The sequence below is a fragment of the Pipistrellus hanaki genome (assembly GCF_964339955.1).
Source record: "Pipistrellus hanaki genome assembly, chromosome: 8".
In the NCBI taxonomy this organism is placed as follows: domain Eukaryota; kingdom Metazoa; phylum Chordata; class Mammalia; order Chiroptera; family Vespertilionidae; genus Pipistrellus; species Pipistrellus hanaki.
Genome location: NC_140510.1, coordinates 46,504,166 through 46,527,486, shown reverse-complemented (window position 1 = coordinate 46,527,486; position 23,321 = coordinate 46,504,166). Strand labels below are relative to the sequence as shown.

The 23,321-nt window shown below is 41.7% G+C and overlaps 1 protein-coding gene across 4 annotated transcripts in view; it reads right to left on the bottom strand.

The window, feature by feature from the left end:
* MAP3K20 (mitogen-activated protein kinase kinase kinase 20) overlaps positions 1-23,321 on the bottom strand; it is a 136,006-nt gene that overhangs the window by 22,140 nt on the left and 90,545 nt on the right. For 2 of the 4 annotated variants that reach the window (XM_084892868.1, XM_084892869.1), the window contains exons 11-16: positions 23,078-23,213; positions 11,352-11,396; positions 9,594-9,624; positions 9,357-9,496; positions 4,958-5,020; positions 3,449-3,541 (exon numbers count right to left, since the gene is read on the bottom strand). In XM_084892868.1, the coding sequence (XP_084748994.1) occupies positions 3,449-3,541; positions 4,958-5,020; positions 9,357-9,496; positions 9,594-9,624; positions 11,352-11,396; positions 23,078-23,213 (508 nt within the window). Of the gene's footprint in view, positions 1-3,448; positions 3,542-4,957; positions 5,021-9,356; positions 9,497-9,593; positions 9,625-11,351; positions 11,397-17,429; positions 19,290-23,077; positions 23,214-23,321 lie in introns of those variants that run through there. The other 2 variants (XM_084892871.1, XM_084892870.1) reach the window with 2 other exon arrangements.

The window sequence follows — 23,321 nt, the reverse complement described above, 5'->3', positions numbered from 1 at the left end:
GGGCACTTAGTGCTGCTCCCCTCTCTTCTAAACAGGCCCCTTCAAAATACGGCTCAGAAGAAACCAGAAGAGCCCTAACCGGTTTGGCTCAGTGGATAGAGCATTGGCCTGCGGACTGAAGGGTTCGATTCCGGTTAGGGGCATGAACCTTGGTTGCGGGCACATCCCAGTGGGGGGTGGGGGGGGGTGCAGAAGGCAGCTGATGGATGTTTCTCTCTCATCGATGTTTCTAACTCTCTATCCTTTTCCCTTCCTCTCTGTAAAAAAATAAATAAACAAATATATATAAAAGAAACCAGAAGAGATGGTCATCTGGTGGGACAGATTGGGGTGCGGAAGCCTATCTCTGTGTAAGGGCCTCTGAAGCCGGGTGTTGGGGGAGACGTTGCTGTTTGTGAAGCTTTTCCAACCCCAGTCTCTTCTCTAATGGCAGGCAGTCAACGTCTACCCACAGGAGCCCAGCCGCAGTCAGGGTTCCTCACCTCCCTGGGAAAAGGAGGACATCAGGATGGGAAGGGACCGAGTGTGTGACTGCCAACAAGGAATGAATCCCTAGTCCTTCATAACTCTGCTTTTGAATTTTTATGGCATGAAATCTCAGAAAGATCCTAGTGAGAAAACTTCTGGGTGATTTGATAGTTTATTCCTTGGCAATTTGAGAATCAATATTCCTGACTGGTGAGTTTCTTACAGATATAATAATACACTCTATGCAGCAGAATATTTCAGTGAAAAAGGATGGTTGCCACCCTGAGGAATGCATGAAGCTGCCTGGGACTCTGGGAGCTCCTTTCCTTTGTGCCAAGTCAAAGGCCTTAGATAATACCCAGACTGTGTGGCCCAGTGGTTGAGTGTCCACTCATGAACAGGTCAAGGTTTGATTCCCGGTCAGGGCACATGCCTGGGTTTAGGGCTTGATCTCCAGTAGGGATGTGCAGGATGCAGCCAATCAATGATTCTCCCTCAACACTGATATTTCTCTCTCTCTTTCCCTCTCTCTGAAATTAATAAAAACACATATTTTTTTTAAAGGCCTTAGATTACAAAACACAAGGCACTTTCTATACAAAACGAAGTGGCAATTTAGTATTAACTAACCAACAATTTTTGCTTTTTTATTACTAATATACTAGGGGGATGATGATACTTCCAAAAAGAGACAGTATGACAATATGGTTCTGCCCCTTACTAGGTGGGACTCTGGATGAAAAACTTGACCTCTCCCTTCCTCAGTTCCCCTAATATTTCTCATAGAAATGCCAGGGGGATAAATGAGATGACATTTATGAAATAACCTTCGCTCTTTAGAAAGAAGTATTCTCTAAGCATAAGCTTTAAAACAGTATATTCAGGGAGTTATTTGCAAACAACCCCTTCAGGCCTGTTTCAAAATTCATCCCCCTCAAAAAAGCTTCTCCTGGTTACACTCACCCATTTCAGTCGCTTCTTTATACTATTAGCACGTTGGCATTGCATCCACATTGACTTTCACCTTTTGACCTATTACACTATGACATCACCGGTCCTGCTGCCACACTAGATCTTCGGTACCATCCCGGCTCTTCCCTTCCACGCACCCATCTCCAGCTGGTGACCAAGACAGTTCAAGCCCGTCTCAGAGTGTCCTTGAACCCATGGCACTGCACCGCCACAGCTTGATAAACTATTGGCTCCTTGCGAGCCGTAACTGTGTTTTTGACTTTGTATGATGTAAGGGCCCTGAGTATTTAGCCTAGAGCCAGGCACACTGGAAGTCCTCAGTAAATGTGTGCTGAATGAATAGGGGAAATTCCTCCACGCGGGTGACCAAGGACCAGCAGAATATCAAAGGTTGTGGTGATTTTAGGCTTTGTGAGTAACCAATGGCTCAAGAAGTCTACACAATTATGGTCAAAAACAGACCGCTGCATTTGGTATCAAATGTCATTTATAGTTTCTAACATTTACTAAGCAATCATTTTCTAGTTTTCCACATTAACAAATCATTTCTTTGTTAGTTGAAAATTATTTTCTTGGTTGAGACCACCCTTGACTAAGTCTGTTTCAAGAAAGTTCTTTCCTCTTCTTTTATCACCTACAAGCCATAAAAACATTTAAACACCGAATACCCATCAATTAAGTGCCATGAGGCCAAGGATACTAAACAAGGCAAATTAAAATTTGCAACTTGTTTAACATGAGATGGCTCAAAGGTGCTCACCGCTACACAGTCTCAGGGTTAGAAGGTGCTGTGCTTGCTGTTGGAGAGAGAGGAACTTCCTGTCCTTCCCCCTTTCTGTGGCTGTTTCTAACAACAGGCATAAGTAGACAACGGCCCATTTGCAGAGGGAAAAGAAAAATATTCAAAGACAGGACACCTGGTGAGAGAGCAGCTCTCACTCCACCAAGTTATGTGGCTCAATTAGGGAAGTAAATATTTCCCTTCAGCAAACGCATCAATACAGCTGCAGCAGCGCAGGAAAGACACTGTCAGGTGTCTAGAAAGAGCATCTTTGGAAGTCCCTGGTGAAATTTCAACCCTTTGCAACAATTTTGATTCATTCCCAAGCACTAGTTCCAGGTATGGCCTGGGTCAGCCTCCTTTAATTAGTGAAGAGCCAGTGAGCTGACACCAGCCCTACCAGAACTGGCTAGCAAGCATGTCAAACTCCCGGCTGGGCCTGAGTTTGACATGCTTAGAGGAGCTGCATTTATGTACAAGATCTCTGGCCGCCTCCAAGAAAAGGTACAAATCGTGCAGTAGTTAAAAGCTTGGTTCTGGCATCTGAGAGGCCTGCATTCACATCCTTATTCTGCTAATTGCTAGCCATGTAACCCTTGGACAAGTTATTTTATCTTCCAGAGCCTCAGTTTCCCCATTTGTAAATGGGTGAAAACAACATCAACACTCAGGGCTGCATACCTGGAACATCCTATGTGCTCAATTATTATAGAAGGTATCATTATTGCTAGTTATCTGTGGGAATCCAAAGTAACACAATCCTGTTATGATTCCAATTCATATGCTGCGTGGGTGAAAGCCTGCCTGAACGAATCTTGGTCAAATGTCCTGCTGCCCTACTTAGAGCTGATAATTTGAGTTTCCATGTTGCCTACTGTTCCATTCTCAGCGTTGTTTTACTCTTAATATTAAAAATTGCTTCCCCTTAAGAGACAGGAAACAAGCAGCTGTGATGCAAAGAGGCATAAGCACTCAGTCCGTATTCACCCCTCCCTGTCCACGCTTTACTGTTTCCTTGAAGGTTTGGGTGGCGAGAGAGTCAGGTTCCTAGATGGGATTACAGAGGCACCTGGCAGAGTTTCAACTAAAGTCTATTTTATAGTCTATAAATTTATTTAGAGTCAAGTCACCCTCTGGAAGGAGTGGGTATATAAAACCACAGAATACCAGGAGAGAAGAAAATACATGAGGTTTAAATTTATCCAAACAACTTAAAATGCAATTTACCTTTGGGCCTGTTTCTGGCTTCAAGTGAAAACCAAAAACAAGTTCAAGGTTCACTATTTTTTCCTCATTTTCTTCAGGTTCACCAACTGAGTCCTAAAACAGAAAACCAAACACCATTTATTCCAGATAGAATTCTCACTTTTCCTTCTCATGTAAAAGAGATGATTTCTCAGCACCAGTTGTTCCATTCTAACATATTTTTAAACTTTGGTTATTTTTTGGAATAAGCTTCAAATTACAATTACGTAAAGCAATAGAATAACATCTTAAGCGAATGATTTATCTGACACGCTCCAGGTTGAAGGTCACCGGCTTACATTTTTCACGGTGCTTCTTTCATTGTGTAATTTTACCCCAGAAATGCACCGAGCACCTGGAGACGCACTGAGAGACTTTACCTTGAGCGTTTCACAGCACTCAAAATATTTACAAACTCTTTCCAAAGAGGAATTAGTGGTTCCGAAAGCATAAGCGGATGGAGGACCAAAAAGAGGAACAAATGAGCCTTCTTAGGGCTTAGAGATGGAAAACCATACTTGCTAATGAATGAGAAGACTTCTGTGTATTAAGAGCAAGTGTCTGGAGATTAAGATATGGGATGTGAGTTTAGGGCTTAAGACTGGTGAATGGCTTCTCAGAAGTATGATATTTGCTATCAAAATAGAAACAAAAATTCCCAAGTGAATTTTCTTAAGTGATACATAGACAATTCAGGAACAAATCACTAATGTTTTTTTTTGTTTGTTTGTTTGTTTTTCCCTGAAGGGAGTAAGTGTTCTAATTCTTATTAATATGCATTTACTTATTTCATAGATATTGGAGACCTTTGTCTTTCAGTCATTTTAAAGGATGTCAAAAACTGGTTCAGTGAGAATATAAGCCATAAAAACAACTGGTAGTGTGGAAATTAAGCACAGTTAAATAATGATAAAGTTTGGCAGTCAGTAAGCTTACTTAGGTTTTCAAAGATCTATTATATCGACCACAGTAGAAGTAAAATTATCCCCAGCTCTGTATTTTCTTAAAATAAAAAAATTTAAAAATCTAAAAAAAAGAGCAAGTATCGACTTATTTAATAACAAAGTATATCATATACTTTTAGACTATATTCAAAAGAATATGTCACATATACAAATATGCTGCCCAAACAGTAGGCCTTTCACCCCAAAATGCAAGTGATCATCCTGAGCTCAGGCATGTGAATTCCTTCAGTGGCTTATGGGTCAGGCAAAGGTCTCCAGAAAGAGGCGGAAGGCCAGAGGCTGGTAGCCACTAAGGTGACATGTGTGGTTCTTATCATGAATGCATTGTTAATGTTTCAACTATCGGGGAAGAAGGGTGTTCAATTTAAACACATCCTGAGCTTCACTCAAAGGGCCTGTTGTTGGACAGATATGATTAAATTTCACTTCAAACAACAGTTCCCGACATTGGCAAACTTAGGTGTGGAGGTGGCAGGTGCATATGTCAATAAAAGCATATTCTCAGTAAGAAAAGAACCTTGCTTACCTTAATTAGCGGTGGGAAGTGAAACAAGTTTAGATAATCATGGGTTAATTTCTCAATGGCTGACTGTAAAAAAAAAAATCACATGGCTTTATTAATGGTCTGATAATGCCGAGAGGATTACAATTATTGTGCATGTATAAAGGCATTCTTTATGTGGTTCATAAAATGTCTTGGGGATGTTAATATCCAATATCTATGGAGAATAAACCTGACTGTTCACAGTATTATATACTGTTTGTAATTATTTAATGGAACAGGAAGATATTTAAGAATTTAAATCTCAGACGAAGCAATAAATAAAACCATTCTTCAATCACAGGTACAATAGTGACAAATTGGTGTTCTGGTGTATAGAGTGCAGTTGTCACCCCGAGTAACTGGGAAAAACAACAAAGAACATGAATATGTCACCAGAGACCTTCTTCATTAAGGCTGAAATCTCACCGAAGGGTTTGCTGCTTTGTAGGGGCTTTTCTATGGGTATGTATCCAACACTCCCTCCCCCAACAAAGCACAAAGAACTCTTAAAGGACAGGAGGACAATTTAAATTATGATTCTTTTTTTAATACTCATCAGGTGTAATCCGGCTTTTCTGTGAGCTGAACATATCATGTAGAGAGTAAAAAGTGCCAATGTGAGAAAAATTAAGTGCATCTTATAAAGTGAAATGAAAGCTGTTGACACTTGACATTGTAGTGAACACTTTTTGGACGTTCAGCCCTATCCCTTGTACGCAGCCCCTCCACATGAGGGAGCCAAGACAGGCTCAAAGGGACCACTGAGCAGCAGAAGGGTCGGAGACCACTCCAATAACCTCCTGTTGAAGGGCATAGACTCTTAGAGAATGTGAACAAAAATGCCTGTGCCTGCATTAGTGAAAGAACAGAGAATGAAGGGCCCATTCTCCCCACCAGTGTGTGTGTGTGTGTGTGTGTGTGTGTGTGTGTGTGTGTGTAACAATTCTGACAAGTACCACCAGGACTGCTCTAGTCTGGAGGTACGCATTCAGCACCCCATCCCAAAAGGCCCAGCTTGGAGCATTGTGTATCCTCAGTACCCCAAGTACTAGTATATGCAGTTCCCTCCTGGAGCAAGTTTCCATGACTCTTTTCCCTTAATTTTCTTCTCTCCTATATAAGCTTATTTGTCAGAATTACCTGCCATGTAGCTGAATTTAACAGAGTGCTGCCTGATGGCTGAGCCCACCACATGTCCCTCTAAGACAGGCTGGCTCTGGCAGTCAGCGGAGGGTCCACCACTCTGAGAACCACATGCAGACTCACCTGGGCGCTTGAGAGGAGTCTTGAGGGTGGCCACACCCTCTTTTGTAGCAAAGGACACTGCACTGCCCCACCCCCACTCCCGGCAGCTTCCCACCGTGGCGTTTACCCTACGAGTGTGTTCCTGGGCTTCTCCGTAGCATGGAGCATTTCTATAAAGCTTTACAGCCTCTGGCTTCTGCGACACTGTTCTCTGCTCCCTGTGCTACTTCCTACAGCTCTCTTAGCTGGGCTGCCCTTCCTTCTCTCCATTCACATGTTCCTACCCTGGCGAGGCCTTATTATTCTCTATACCTCAGCCTCTGAACGGGTCTTTCAAAATTCAGCCTTTCCTGTCTAACCCACTTGATAACTTCCAGAAGCAAAGTTCTAAACATGTCAATTCTCAAAATTTCCAGTAGTCCCCCCAGACCCTAGCTCCCAGGCCTGAAGTCATACGCTGTCCATGTCCCTCCTGCTTTGGGTATGCTGAGTTCCCTGCACCTGGCCTTCCTTCGGACGGAGACACACACTGTTCATTTGGATTCTCTTCTGCTGCTCTTCTTCCCTCTTAACTCCTTCTTCTCTCTGTCTCGACTGATGTTTTTTCCTTTCCCACTTCCATCTACCTTCCAAATTTTGTCTTTCCTTCAAGATTCAGCTCAAGGGCACTCACCCCCTGATGTTTCCCCTCTCTATCTCCCCCCCCCCCCCCACTACCCCTTCCAAGAGGAGCTAATGTAGTAGTAACTTCCCTCCAAATTGCCAAGACCCTGTATTATGAGAAGTTGTATGTGCATGCTTTATTTCTTCTCCGGGACACACATTCCTTTGGGAAGAATTCTCCTTTGTGTGTTTTTTCAGGCCCAGTCTTGCAATGAGTAGGCATTCGCTGAATTTGTTGAACAATAGCCAATAGGTTTGGACACTGCTTGCCTTCATGATACCGACTTGGCATGCACAGGGCACTCTGGCTGTCCTAGGCCAAGTCTGGGAATATTTCCATCACCATGGGCTTTGGTGAGGTGTCACAGCTTGTCCCCCAATTTCTTCCTGACTGCTCCTTACGGAGTGTGCTTCCTTTTCAGAGCCAGCAGAGGGGAAGGGGAGGTGGGAGCATCTTATTGGGCAGTTGTCAAATAACGTAAACTTTACCAGATTTCTCTCTTGGAACCCCGACACTTCTCTGTACTAGAAAAATATTTTTTTCCTACTATAGGCCAGCTAAGCCAGCATAACTTTTGGGGATGGACTTGCCCACACCCAGAGGTTGAGATTAAATGAATATTTGCCAGCCTTTGAGGTGTATGCGTATGCATGAGGTTTCCTGCCCATCTATTGAGAGGAAAAAGGCATTAAGGCTGAGGCTAAGCCATCACTTAAGGGCTGATGAGGGCTATAAGGATGTCCCTTCCATGGATCCAGAGCCCACAAAACATGCAAGTAGATGGTTCTCTTTAGACCACAGAAAGTTTCCCTAGAAAGGCTAGTGTCAGGGGCTCTAATTGAGGCAAAGAGGAAAATAGTCGGCATGTTGGTTGAGGCTTTGCGAAGATGTGGATTTGGATGGAAGCTGCTTTTCTACATTCCCTTCCTTATTCTATTTCTCTCCTTTCTAACCTGTGCCCACCCCTCCATCCACCTCACCCTGGGGCTGAGGAAGTTTGGGGAGTAAACTTGATTTTGTCCTAAGATCTTGCTCAAAATTGACCTCTGATTAATAGCAATGCTGCAAAGATGCCAGAAATTCTTATTTGGTTTCAGTAACTAAAACAAACAAACACATGCTGAAACTGGTTTGGCTCAGTGGATAGAGCGTCGGCCTGGGAACTGAAAGGTCCTAGGTTTGATTCTGGTCAAGGGCATGTACCTTGGATGCGGGCACATCCCCAGTAGGGGATGTGGATGAGGCAGCTGATCGATGTTTCTCTCTCATCGATGTTTCTAACTCTCTATCCCTCTCCCTTCCTCTCTGTGAAAAATCAATAAAATATATTTTAAAAATAAGCCAAAACCGGTTTGAATAGAACATCAGCTTGCGGACTAAAAGGTCGCTGGTTTGATTCCGGTCAAGGGCATGTACATTGGTTGTGGGCACATCCTCGGTAGGGGGTGTGCAAGAGGCAGCTGATCGATGATTCTCTCTCATTGATGTTTCTAACTCTCTATCCCTCTCCCTTCCTCTCTGTGAAAAATCAATAAAATATATTAAATATATATATATATATATATATATATATATATATATATATATATATATTTAAAAAAAAAAATAAAACAAACACACCAACAGATCTGGTAGTAACCAGATCTGTTGGTGTGTTTGTTTTATAAAATACAATACATTAAAAATAGAGGCTTAGCTTTGGAACTGTTCAAGACTAATGGGGTCAATGTGAGAATTTCCTGAGAAAATGAGGGTTTAAATTACATGTATGGTGTCTATTACAGGTCAAAATTATGAAGATTGCAAATTGAACACACACACATTCCTATCTTCTGAGGTACTGCAGTGGCTCAGGTTCTTCCCAGTTCATGGACAAGTTCCGTCATCCTCAGGGATTCCTAATGGATACCTAGCCTCTCTGGCCTTAAATGAGGTTGCATCCTGCTATTCTGGGTGGGACGCCAGTTCTGCAGGCACCCACTGCCTTGTTTCTGGCTCCTCTGGCACACCAAGCTTCCTCCCACCCGGGCCTTGCCACAGGCATTCTCTCCCCCCAGAACACCTCTTCCTACCCCTTCACCTGGGGAACACCTTCTTGTTCTTCAGCTCTTACCTCCTTCACAGCTTCTTCACAGAAGCCCCTCCTCATCCCAACCTCACCTCTTCTTTGTGGCATTTCTTACATCTGTCATGTTACCGATGTTGCATGATTAATACCTATCTTCTCCTCTTAGAGGCTTCCTGAGATCATCAGGAGTATCCAGGTGACCTCTGCTGGGTCAGGTATTAACCCTTTTGTTGTTGGCTTATGAGGAGGAAGTAGGGTCCCACGGGGACAGCAGCTAATATTCAGCTGGTGTGGACACGGTTCAGTACAACCAGCGCAGCTGTGTATCTGTCCTCAGCCGCCCACAGACCACATGCTCAGATGCTCAGTGAAGATTTGTTGCCTGCTCCCCCTGTCTGAGGTACCTTTAAGTGAATGATGTGCCCCTTGGAGACAATGCCCATGTCCTTCAAGTCTTCTTCCTCCAGGAGAAGCAGGCGCTTTCCTGTAATGTTGTTTTCCTTAAACAAGCTTGCGTACACGCTCATCTCTGCCGAAGCGTCACCTGAAGGGAGGGATTAGAGGGCAGAATAAAGTTAGATGAAATCATGTCCACAGCAAAGTTAACTCCATGAATGAAGAAGGTAAATTATTCCACTTGCCTTTTCTGACGAGCTGCTGAACCCAAAAATACTGTGAAAGAGAGGACATATAGAGTTTTCAAGATTCATACATGATCCACAGCCAGACTTAGCAGTAAAAATCCATAGTTCTCAAGAGGTTAAAATACCGTGAATTTTGGCTTAACCATAAAGGTAGAATAGAAAATTTTATTTTTATGATTTTAAAAACGTCAAGCTTTCACATTGGAGCTCTTTCTCTCTCTTTGGGGGTCTTGGACACTTGGTGGATATTGGTTTTCCTCCTTATCTGGGAGGAAAAATACTTTAAAATCCTTTCAAAAGGTTCTCATAATGGTTTTCCATTTGTGTCTTCGGGGTTGTTGAGGGGCACTGGTTTAGCCAGAAGTTGTATGAGTAACAGGGATCACACAGCAGTGGACAGAGAAATGGGCAGAATTTGTCCTCTGTTCTGGGCCTGATCATGAAGTAGGTATGTGGCCCAAGACAAGCTAAAGCATGGAGCTTCTTTTATAGGATGAGGCTGGACCGAGTCCTTGAATTTCACTTGGCACCGGCTTACTGGTAGCGTCTCACATGACCCTGGTCAAGGGAGACAGAAGGGAGGCCAGATCCAGTCCCACCAGGTCTTGGGAGGGGGAGGGGCGGCTTGATCCAGGAATTTTATTTAAATGGTTTGAAAACCACTGAACCCCAAGGACAAAGATTAAAAATAGCCTTAAAAAAAACTTTTCAAATTCGCTGCACCAACGCTGCAACTGGGGATAAAGGGATTCTCTGTCCTGCCCGGAACAAAGGAGATCCTGTGTCCTCTTTCCCTGTTAAGGAACCTTAGACCACCAGGGCTCAGGGGGGAAATAGATGCAACTGGTACCAAGTTTCCTTTCCCTGTAGAAGCCAGAGGCCAGCTGATGCTGAGAGCACGCTAACTTCGCCGAATACAAAGGTGGGCGGGAAATGCCTTGGTCCAGAAACCAGGTGAGCTAGGTAAACAGACCTTCCCCAGAGTTTCTGGTGGTGAGTTTGTTCCTGTGGTGCCTGGTCCACTTCCGGGGGCGGGGCCCGCTAAGGCCTGTTTTCCCTTCTTTCTCGTTTAATGAGACCTTGAGCCCAAGGCCCTGAGGTCTCTGATCCAGAATTCCCAGCCCGTTTTTTCACTAAGGAAACAGATACAAAGGGCTAAGTAGGACTTTCCCTCAGGGCCTCTCCCGGAGGATGGGGTGCAGGACTTCCTTTTGACCGAGTTTGCCCACTTCTCTCAAAAACCTGGGGCTCCCCTGGCTCCAGCTGCAGAGAATGTCTGAGAGCTCGTGTCCGTTCCTCCTTGGGAAGGTCAGAGTAAAGACAGAAAAGTTGGACCTGTCCCTTTTGAACTGGCCTAAAGCGGGAAGGAAACCCATTCAGAGGAATGGCAGTCCAGGGCTGCTGTTACCAGATCTTTCTCCACCGTGGTTCAAGGCCATCCCTAGTAATTTTAGGAAAATTTAAGAATTTTTTTTTTTTTTTTAAAGTGTGTTCATTTGGTATCCCAGACCAGCCCTTTCCTTTAATCATTGGGATTCACTATTTTATTCTGGGACACCTTTCAGAGCAAATAGGGAGGTGGAAGGCTCTTGTAAGATGCAAAGCCATACTTGCTCTGCTCTTGAGGCCTTATTGTAAACATTACTGCATTAAAAAACAGAAAAGCATGGAATCTGTCTGCTCTTAGCTCCTGAGACATTTGTAACTCGTGGACCCTGATTAAACACCCGCCAGGTCATAGCAGCAGCAGCTTACCACGTCATCTTCCGTCCACGTGCTGATCTCAAAGGAAGGCAGCAGCTGTGGGGGAAACAGGGATGAAATAGAACAAGCATATCATCAGTGTCCTTTTGGGTCATCCCTGGTCTGTTCCAGCTCTCGGCTGCTGTTCTGGTTGGCTCCTCCTGCAGGCGAGGTTGGATGGGAAACAAGCGTCCTGACCTGAGAGGAGTTCTCAGGGCTCCACAGGTTTTGCCCACAGAAGCCAACCATGTGCATCCTCCGCTCAGTAACAACCCACTGCTTTCTGTGAGCTGCCGGGGCCAGACTCGGCACATCTTGAGATTTTTCTCTCTTCGCACTCGGCACACCAAGAGTCCTTTCATATCCCACAATGGGGCTTGGCGGTCAAGGAATGCCTGACATTTCTCAGATGCCAGAGCGTTCTTCGGAATTCTCAGTCAACATGAGGATCGCTTGATTATTAATGAAAATTCCAAAGGGACCGTTTGGTAACCAGACGACTCGGGCTTATTCTTACAGGAGAATGTCTAAGTGTTTAACTCAATGTCTTGCTTGCATTATATTTTTTTAAAAAAAAACACAGATATTAGGAGACAAGGATGAAGAAGGACGAGCGAGACTGGAACTGCTCTAAGCGGCCCAGGCTGCAGAGCGGCTCCAACCGAAACCAACCAAGTGCACTCCTGTCCGGTGCGCAAACAGCAGAGCTCACTTTGCAAGAGGACCTCAGCTGGCCCCATGTTCAGAGCCAAAAGGCTCCTCACTGTAGGAAGTGCCCCGTGGCCATAGGGTAAATAAGAATTCCTTACAAAATGTGAACAACACCTGGGTCTCCGGTGACTTGAATTAGGGCTTGTTATAGCCGTCAGTTAAGTTTTACTAACTTAACTTCTCAAGATGGTCGAACTGCTCATGAGAGAACTGTAGCCAAGTGCTTTTTAATCTGTTACAAATATTTTGTGTGGGTGAGTCAGAAAAAAAAAAAAAAAAAAAAAAAAAAAAAGCTGAGTTTGGTTATTTTTGATACCAGGGTCAAAGTCAGAGGGTGGGTGAGTTAATATTTTAACCTGCAGGTATTTTGAACTCGCAGGTTCAGACCCTGCTCGGGAAGGCATGGCTCTGACTACCAGGAGCTTTTCATTGAAATGGGGGGAAGAAAGGGGGGTAAAATAGGTATGAATTCCACAGGGAGGATCAAGGACACCCTCCTCTTGGCTTACTCAGTGCCCAGCCCGGTGTCTGGCATACCATACCTGGTACATTTTTGTTGAAGTCTGTTGAAGGGAGAACACCGAAGGATTTGTTGACTGAAATGCTAAGCTCTCCGGTGGAGAGCTCAGTGCCTGTGGGTATGCCGGGGAAGAGGAAGGCTTTCATAGGCTAAGATGGGGAGTTGGAAGGCATAGTGGCTTGAGCTGGGCACGGCAGGGCAGGGAGAAGAGCAGACGAGGAGAAGCAACAGGGCAGAACACGGGCAGCGGGGTGGGTGGGGTGGGGTGGGGAGAGGAGGGATGGACAGGCACATTTGCCCAATCAGGGCACCAGAGGCAGTGTATGTCTAAGAAGAGAAACAAGGCTGGCTCTGGAGCCAGGCAGCATTTAACAAGCCCCAATGGTTACAGTGACTATGGGTGGGTAGGGTCTGAGTGTTATAGATCAGTTGCAAGGACATAACTCCCTATGCTCTCTGTACACTCCGCAGCCCCCTCGCACTCTCTTCCCTTTTCTGAAACACCCGGTGTGTGTAGGAATCAGCGGCCACATGCACTCACCTGCTGTAATAATGCGGGAAGGAAAAGGACGGGAGGAAGAGGACCTAAATGGAGTTTCATCAAAGAGAACATATGACAAGTTTTATTTCTTTGCAGGGCAGCTGCGTCCAGCTGCAGAAACATGTCATTTCCTTTCCCCAGCACGGAAACAAATGTGAAGCAGGGAACTTTCCTGATTAGTTCAAGAAACAACAGACTAAGTTACAAGAATACTTCCCTGCCTCAGGGCTGGCTTTTCGAGGGAGGAGAGGGGTGTGCGGTGTGTTGATTTTTATACCATTCCCAAATGTTGTGCTAAACAACATGGATAGATAAGTGTTTCTTGATTGGGGTGAAGGCTGTAAATGAAATGACGTATCAAAACAACACCTTGGGTTCTCATGTCAAAAGGAGAGAAGAGCGATCTGGTGCTCTGAGGACGGCTCCTGCAGATGATGCCAGGAAGGGCCCTGGGCTCAGTGTGGGGCTTGCTCTGGAGGCTCCTGCAGAGGCTGGCAAAGAGCAGGAGGGGAAGACGGCTTGGGCAGGACAGGGGAGGAGCATTAATGACCTCCAGCTGTCTCCTTTATGTCTCCTGTACCTTGTTAACATGTCAGGGCATGTGCTGGAGGAAGAGTTGCAAGCCTTCCTGTCTCTCTTGGTGGATAAGAAAAAAATCCACATGTGACTGAACCCCGTCCCTTTATAAATTCATACACTCCACCCGTTTGCAGGAGAGGAAAGCTCACACTCATGTGCATGCATGCGATCTCAAAGAGTGTCGAGAGTCTAGTCTAAAATGCGACATACTATAGGACACAGCAACACATCACAAAGGGATTTACTGTCAAAATGTTTATTGTAAAATGGAGTCTTAAAACAAAGGAAAGCAGAGTTCACATCAAAATGAAGTTTATGACACCAGCTTGGACTTCTGAATACATTGTGGACTTGTGCCGGAATATCAAATTCCAACGATGAAGTCGACCACTGAGTAGTCTTACCACACAAGAGTAAAATTTAATCTTCCATACAAACATTACACGAGATTTTGGCATATGACCTCCTCAGAATAACATTGCAGTAGAATAATTGAGGAAAAAATTTGTTAAGAAACAAAAACAAAACAAAACCAAAAAAAAAAAAACAAAAACAAAAACAAAAACAGTAAAGTGATAATGCCATCTATTCAAAGCTCACACTCAAAGAATATAAATATTTTCTATTATTTAGTACAAAATTTTAAAATGGTGTAAAAAGCAATATGTGCAGTGTATTGTATCTAACACGAAAAGAGATATTATTCTGCACACGATGTAAAATAATTAATGTAGGTGCTTGCAACTCTACTTTGCAGTAAATAATCACATGCCAGAAAGCGCCTCACAGGCCATAGAATGCAAATAAGTTGGAACCAGAGGAAATGTGGCTAGTCCTCAGATTTCCCGGGAGACACTCATTTTCATCACAGAAACGCTGCAGCTAGAGCTGCCAGGCTACGCCCCAGTCAAAGCACTGAACATCCTTCCTTCTGGCAATACTTAATATCTCAACAGGAAACCAGTCTTACTCGAAATCAGTAAAAGGCACCTGATTATAGAAACATGTATGCTCTGTTACATACGTGGTTTGGTGAGACTGCTAATTTCAAAAGGCTGCAACAAGGTTAGTGTATCACAATTGGAAGTATCAATATTTAACTCAGAATGAATGACCTTTCACAAAATTCCTACCACTGCAATAAAAACTCAGAAAATAAAGTTACAGAAGTCCTTCTGGGTGGCTCCCAAACCTCCCACCTGCAATTCTTTGATTTTAATGGGGTTCAAGATGGCATGCTTCAGCTGGTGCTAAAGTCTAGCTAATCTGCTGCATGTTAAAAATCACTGGCCAAACCCAGCCTTCAGCAGTCCTACAGCATCAAAAATGAGAGGGCTACGCGCCTGCAACCTCTTGCCATTGGTTATTTATGGAAAGTACTGCACTGGGGTTGGTACGAAAAGGGCCCTTGTAAGTGAAGCTGGCCACTTTGCAGAATTGTAGCTACCTCAGTGATGTCTTCCTTTAGTTATTGTGGCGTTGGGGTAACAGGAGGGTAAACTTAATCTTCGTCAAGTTTCCACCAGAGTTCTTACGGGGAAAGAAACCATTCCCACAAGTGGAGATTCAAGATAAATGCCACAAACCTACAACGTTCAGATTGTGTAGCTGAGATTCTGAAAAATGCATCTTTTTGATTTGGGTGATTTTGTTTGGGCGGAAAACAATTAGACATGGAACTCTAAAACTGCCAGGTTTAGCCAAGTTTCTTCGTGCAGGAAGGGACAATGGAATTCTCCACTGGGTGCACCTGTCCCTGGCATTCAGGATGTTACCATTTTTGGCACTGGGCACTAGATACACCCCAGTCACCAAGACACCCAGCACTCCCCATCACCCTTAGGTGACAGCACTAGTGAGCCACTAGTAGGTGCCATCCAATTCTATAGGATCAACTCTATGAGTAAAGGGAAGAAGATGAAAGAGTAATTATGTTTTCAGTTGTATGGCTCCAACAATTATTACTACAATTCAGAGTTTCAATTCTCATTTTGAATCTTCAAATTTATGTTTCTTTCTCTTACAAATGTACATTTTTGTAAGTCAAATAATTGGAAATGAAGCAAATAGCAATAAGTTGCTATTTCAAAAAACGGATCTGAAAAGTGTATTAATTAGAAACTGCACAATGAACATCAGATTTTCTCCATATGGCTAATAGCTGTTTCTTTATAAAATTAATAAAACTAATAACAGAGTCTAAAGTCTTCTAATCTTTGCAGGGTGAGCCTGCTTTAAAATTCCGGTTATATGATTTGGATTTCAGGAATGTTGAAAACCCCAGGAAGATAAGGCTTTTGAACAGAATGTAAACAGCCAGTGCCATGTGGTAACTACCTGCAGCCTAATTCTCGGTGGAGAACAGTTTCAAGCTTAGTCCTGAGGTTATCGACCTGTCGGATCCTGAGTCCTTGCTGTTACTCGATGGTAGAGTACTGAGCTATAACCATCTTTGGAGTATTAGTGGGAAATAGCAGCAGTTGAAAGAGTAACGAATATTACCTACTTAATGGTAAATCGGGGTCCTATTACCTTCTCTTTGGCCTCACTTGGCTATTTTTATTCATGCAGCAAAATTTTGTGTGTAATCATAATAGATTTATATGTAAAGCAAAAAAAAAAAAATCAGTTCCATTAAGTTCATCTGTTCTAAATTTATTGCTGATTATTCCTAAATGAGGGGCAAGGTTTACATTCTTCCATAAAGTGCACAGATCCCCAAATTAGCCCACAGACATTCCCTTATCAGTGCTGCCTTTCCTAACCAGACATTAAAACACCTCAGCACTCCCCATGGGCCGTGTCCTCCTTTCCTGTTCATTTTACAGCATGCACTTGCCAAATATTTCCCTTCCATACAATATATTAGTGTTGTTTATTGCTGCTCTCTGCTCTCTAGCACGTAAGCATCACATGTGCAAAGATTTTTTTTTTCCAGCTGCTCCCTAGAACAGCAGCTAGCACAGAGAAAGGGCTCGGTGAGTATCCATGCATGCATGACTATCTTTGCCTGGTAAAATGTACAAGAGGCTTTTAAACTACCCTCTTTTGCTCTCTCCTTTAGGCTGCTAAGCCATAGTGTCCGAGGGCATGCTGGGAAGTCAAGAGTTGAAAACCATCCCTCCTGCTCTACTCCAAGACTTTCTGCTTGCGTGGCTTGGCTTGAGCCAGGGAGCAGACAGGATGCTTGTTTAAGTGTGTGCCTGTTAGTCACCAGCACTCTGTTGTGGTGTGCGTGCATCAGATGGGGTAGCTGGGAACCCAATTTCCAGGTAAAAGGCTTACCTACTCTTTCTGTATTTACCTAGTCTGTGGGTGGTAGCTTCAAAGAGCATCAGGATTAATCTGTAGCTCACACTCTTTCCGGAAAGCAATCAATATTTCATACTAAACAAATATCACTTAAAGTCGATAGTTTTCCAGAAGGTTACTGAAACCATTTCTTTTTTGTCGTCTTTTCACTGGAATAATTACAGCAGCTAATATTAACTGACTGTTTACCATGGGCCTGGTTACCTAAGTGCTTTACATATATTATTTAATAATAATAATAATAATATTAATAATAACGAGGATAATAATAACAACCCTCATAACAATTCTTTGACATAGATTCTATTATCATTCCCATGTTAGAGATGAGCAAACAGACACACAGAGGTTAAATAATTTGCCCAAGATTGTATAGCAAGTAGACACAGGGCTTTGAATCATGATCTGACTTCATATTCCTCTCGTTATCACTCATATAGGTGGTTCTACATCTCCCATCCAGAACATTCTATTCATTATTTTTCTCCACACAAAGCTGGAACAGGGTACTGATAATTTTGTGGTGTTTTTCAGCTTTTAATGGGGATTAGTAGCACACCACACTTCAAATTCCAAGAGGCTTTTTATGATCAAATATACTTGGAAATAGGATTATATAGTATCTATGATGATATCCTTTCTTAAATCTTCCATAAAAAGTACTTTGATTTAATAGTCAAATGAACAGCACTGCTCTCTGATTTAGGCTGGAAAAAAAGTCTTTGCCTTTTAAAAATAATGTAACTATAAGTGTTCTGTAGGTTTTTTTCAAAGAGTGTTTTATAGTTTAAACAAGCTTTAACAAATAGGTGGTAACAGTCAGAGACGATCTCCAGGTGTTTAGAGCCGCGCCTGTATCTATTTCTCTTTAACTCCAGCATCACTTAGGGTTCAAAACAGACCGCCCTGGAAGGCTCCATCGGATATAAGAAGAACGCTTCCTCTTGCACTTTTGCCTAAGTAGTGAGGACTTATCTTTGCCAAACCTTTTATAATATTTATTTCCTTCTTTAAAAAATCTATACATATACTTAGAATCCAAGATTATCAGGCCCCTGTGGGAAACAAACACATATGCCCTTACCGGAAGTGCAGGGCAGACCTGTGCCAATACACTGCCCACAAGGGCCCCTCTAAGCCCATATCCTTGTCTGTACACAAGAGAAGGGGAGCCTACGATGACAGATGCTGTTCAGAAGCTTCCAGTTAGCGCTGGTTTGAAAGCCTGTGACATCTGCTGCTGTTTTCAGAAGACAGTATTTCTCCTTCAAATGTACTATGGAGAACATCTCTCAGGTCTCACTTTGACCAGTTGTGCTATTAAGTATTGAAAGTTCTCAGAAGTTAGGTATTTCTGAGGAAGTACTTGTTAAACCTTCTTTCATCTCAATTTTTTTTATTGTTGGATTTTTTAGTCACTGTCAATCATTTCTGACAGGACAGTGTATCGCCTTAAGAAAATAAAAGTAGTATGTTACAAGAAAATCAAGTGTCAAAGAAGATTAAGAGTTAAGAGTGCTTGTCCAAAACATCAGTTTCCCTAGGCAACTGAATAAACGAAATCAAATAAAATACAAGCTATAAAGCATTCATTAAATTAAAAAAAAAGCCAGAATGTCATTAGTTAAAAATACTATATTGTATTTGGAATCACAAGTTTCTATAATCAGGCACCACATTTGCTGATTCATATGCCTTTTTGGCTTGACTTCCCCCATCCCCATTTTTCTATAAGCAAAAACAAATCAAAAGTAAAATCAATAAAGAAATGACTGTTATAGAAATGCAATTGGCCTACAAACACCTGGTTTTCTACCTCCTTCCTGGCTTTTGTACAGACTGAGATAACAAGTTTATTTTTCTTTTTTTCCAAACATTTTCCATTTTATTACTTTGCTTTCTGCTTTCATTCGCTATTATTATCCATGTCATTATCCTCCTCATCACCGTCATCATCATCATCGTCACCTTCTGACAAGTCAAGGTCACTGAACCCCAGGGCCATGTTGACCTTCTTCCCCTTTCTCTTAGAGGTGGTTTTAGAAGAATTCTGCTTGGCTTGCATGTTAATCTGCATCCCAGAATGCAGCACAGCTCCTGCTTTGTTCATGGAGAAGATATCCCCAAAGCCCATCAGCATCATGGCCTGCAGGCTTTGGTTCATGCCATGGCCCTCCCCGTTACTTGTGGCTGTGATCTGACATGACATCTCTGCACTGTTTGACTCCTCTGTCTTAGATTCAAAGTAAGACTCCTCAGACATTCTTGCAGTAAGAGGCAAGAGAAGCTATCACAAGGGGAGAAAGGACAGAAGTAAAAAGAGAAATTAGGATCAATGTAAACAAAGAAAAACAGATACCACAAAATTAGCGGGCACTGCGCAGAAGGTACACGATTAGGGAAATAAATCAATCTAGGGAATTCTGGGAGGATTTATTTATTGGCACGTTTGGCTCCAGGAGATCTGCCATAATTTATAAATGACAGAATCAATCACAACCCGAAGTTTGCAAGGCACTGTGGTAAGCCAAATTTCAAATGGGGAGGAAGCTGCACATTTTAAGCCTTCATTTTGCTTAAAACAAAATAGTTTTTAAGATTTCTCTTAAGTTTTCCCAATTTCACTTTCATCAGAGAAACATTAGTTAACTAGTATATTAAAAAAAAGAAATTACATGGAGATGAAATCTCAAGAAAAAAAATCAAGAAACCTTGAACTAAAGAAGAAAAGCTTAGAGGAAGCATGGAAACAGCTCAGCAGTCAATATAATTCTTAAAAAAATGTGGGCCAATAATTGCCCTTTTAGCTAAATTAGGATCTGACTCTAAACCAAAAATGAGGCCAGAATTCACTTGTTTCCACTTATTATTTATTACAGCCAGATAAGATATACTAGTTATCTGATTTATGAAACAATTTACTTTTGAATAAATTCTAGATTCTGTTTCTAATAGCTATGTTATAAACAAGTACATAAATACATGTGAAAATTGGGAGGAAAGGAAATTACTGCTAATTTAGATTGTTACTTTTTTCCCTCTTTATTCTTTACTATGTAAGTTTTCTTCTTTAGCATGATTTTATTTTTAGGAATTCTCCTTTTCATAGTGGATACAGACATTTATTTTTCTACCTTATGTAATTAAGTTGAACAGCCAACCTATTTCCATAAATGTTGGTCAGATTCATTTTGGGAATAAAACTGTTTGGCTCAGAAAAGTGTTACTGGTTCTTTTCTTGAGAAATAAGCAAATTAAGGCTTATATTTTTGGTGATGTTTAAATATGGGTAAATTTATGATAATGTACAAATATATCATTGTGGGATGACCTTTACCTTCTGGGTGTAAATATACTTTTGAGGGCCAATTTCCTAATTTTTAAATTAAAGTTGGAGCTGAGTTTTTAAAATATCCTAGTCTATTAAGAAAATACTTCTGAGATTGTTAGTTCAAAAAGAATTTCATTGAATTCTTCTAGAGAAAACAATGCCTTTAGATGCTTTAACACTGAAAACAGGATATTGTTTTCTTTGTAGTCAAATTTCCCAGCTTTGCAAATTTGTTTGCAATTGTTAGATGCTCTCAGGGAAACTCTTTGTTGCTTGTTTATTTTATTATCTCATGGATCCTTCCTCACATTATGTTAAGATCTTAATAAACGTCTCTCAAATAAGCTTTTCCTCTTAAAAGAAATAAAGTTTTTTTTTTTATATCAAGCTACAATAATAATTATAAAATAAACACTGTTCATATATATGTACAGAGAATTCATCTTCCCAAATATCTTTAAGTAGTATTTTAATTTCAGGGAAGAAAATAGTGTCCTTCCTCAAAATAAATCCAATATACAATTTTAAAGGACATATGTCAATTTTAAACTTCTATAATTAAGATGAGGCTACCTACAGGAAACTTAAACCTCCGGCCACTTGCTTTTTAAAAGCTTTATTTTTTTATTCCTTCTCTCAGAACCTCATTTAGGGTCATCTAGAAACTGGTGTGAGGATTAAATAAAATTCCTACTCATAAAGTACCTGAGCACAAACTCTTTCCTTCAGAGACGCCAGCTCTAAGCAGGAGAGACATTAAAGGCAGGTATGTAAAGAAAGAAAACTTAGCGCTCACAAGTGAGGAAAGGGAAGGAAATCTCGCTGCGATGTGCTTCATGCTGGCCATTATTAGGCGGTAGCCCTCAGAGCAGCTCCTTTACAGAAAGTTTTCTGCAGTTAAAATGCAGCACAGAACCTACAGAGCACTCACGGTGTTTCATTCTTTATTACACAACCAGGTTACTAATAGCAAGAACGTGTGCAAGGCAGCCCATAATTTCTTAGCAAAACGAATGCCAACAAACCAAAGAAAGGTTCCAAAGCATACTCTAAGAGGTGATTTAAAGCTTGCTCTCACAACGCTACATTTACAGTCAAGCCATGCAATGTTTTATAGCGGAAGATGTCAATGTACCGGAAAAAAAACCCAAACAGCTCAAGGAGATGGCGGATCTCTGCCTCCCACCCGCTCTCAGAGAAGCAGAGCCCCTTACAGATCCTAGGGCCATGCTGTCTGATCTGCCCGTTGGCATCAACTCAACCAGAACAGGAAACTTTCCTCGACTGATTTCTTGGGAGCCCGGTGAACGTCACTGAACTTATAAAATGTGGTACCTTTTTAATATTCACGATAGTCTGAATGTATAGCAATCCAGGTTTTACTTTGGGATTCCCTCAATTTTACTTTTCTGAAAAAGTGAAATCTGATAAGGAGCATTTACCTTCACTGTATTTTCCCTCTTTTTCGATATCAGGTTGCTTTTCCACGTAAATGGGAAAAGGAGGCAAACTATTTTATTCTTTAGACGCTGGGAAATACTTTGCAATTGGACATTGACTGCTTAAGGGAGATTAAGACTTTTAAAAATAGGAAAGCTTTTTGAAGATCATAAAGTGAAGGGCAGTTATGTATTTTTTTTGGTATAATTGTCATAGCAACTATCAAGAATAAATATAAAATATATAACAAATGTACTTTGAATCTTACCCTTACTTGTGATTTTAAAGTGGACAAATATGACCCATTAACAACCTAAAAAAAACCCAATGATAAATTTATACTGCATTTCCAAAATGATAAATCATTTAAAATAGAAAAGAATGCTGAAATTTGATTAGATTTTATTTATTAAATATATTTTATTGATTTTTTTTTTTTTTTTTTTTTTACAGAGACGATGGGAGAGGGATAGAGTTGAAAACATCAATCAGCTGCCTCCTGCACATTCCCTACTGGGTATGTGCCCACAAATAAGGTACATGCCCTAGAACGGAATCGAACCTAGGACCCTTCAGTCCACAGGTCGAAGCTCTATCCACGGAGCCAAACCAGTTAGGGCTGATTTGACTTTAATATAACATATCACTATATAAGCTCAAGGCAAGTGTATAAATAGAAAAATCCGTAAAAAGAATTTTTATCGTCCTTGAATTATAAGGCTTGGAGTAAACAGAGATATTTCCTAGGTGTAATAAATATTGGAGATCTTTTACTGCCCATGATCATAATGCTAAATTGAGTCAGGAACATTAATGCTTGTCATTTATAAGTCATTAAATTATCTCTCTTTTAGAAGAAAAACTTGATGAGGTTCTGACACATCAAAGACTTTCTTAGACAACTAGCTGCCTTGGCGTCTCATTTGTTAACTGATGAACTTTAAAGAGTTAAGCAGCATTAAGGCACATGTTCTGGGCAGCTAGCGGATGGTGTGAAAATACATTGGATTTTATTTTTGTAATTCTAATATATGAACACCCTGACAGAATAATAGTTTTAGGCAAAGAGCCAGAAATAGAGTAAGCTTTTCTACATTTTTGGCATTTTGTAACTGAAATGAGATATGAGCTCTAGTTGAGTGTAAGTGTGGGCTTTATAATACACAGGTGTTAGGCAGGAAGTGAGGAGGTGGTAGTGGGAGGGAGGGAGGGAAGGAAGAGTTGCCATGCACCATGCTCAGCCAGTCTTCTACGTGAGGGGGTGGAGAGGGGAGGGTTAGGTTAACCCTGGGGGGAACACTCACCGGAGTGTTGGACTGCTCCGTTAGTTTTTGCTCCCACATCTTCAGACGTCTTTCTCGTTCTTTGAGCTCCTGCTCTTTGAAGCTGAGGTCACGTTCTAGTTTCTTCAGCCTCTCCAGAGTATCTTCAATTTCACATCTGCACAGGGATAACTGGTTTCAGTCTCAACTCTGCTCAAGAATGATTAAATGGGTCCAGCGGAATGCTTAATCAAGGTAAAAAGCTAAAACTCATGCTTTTAAACCA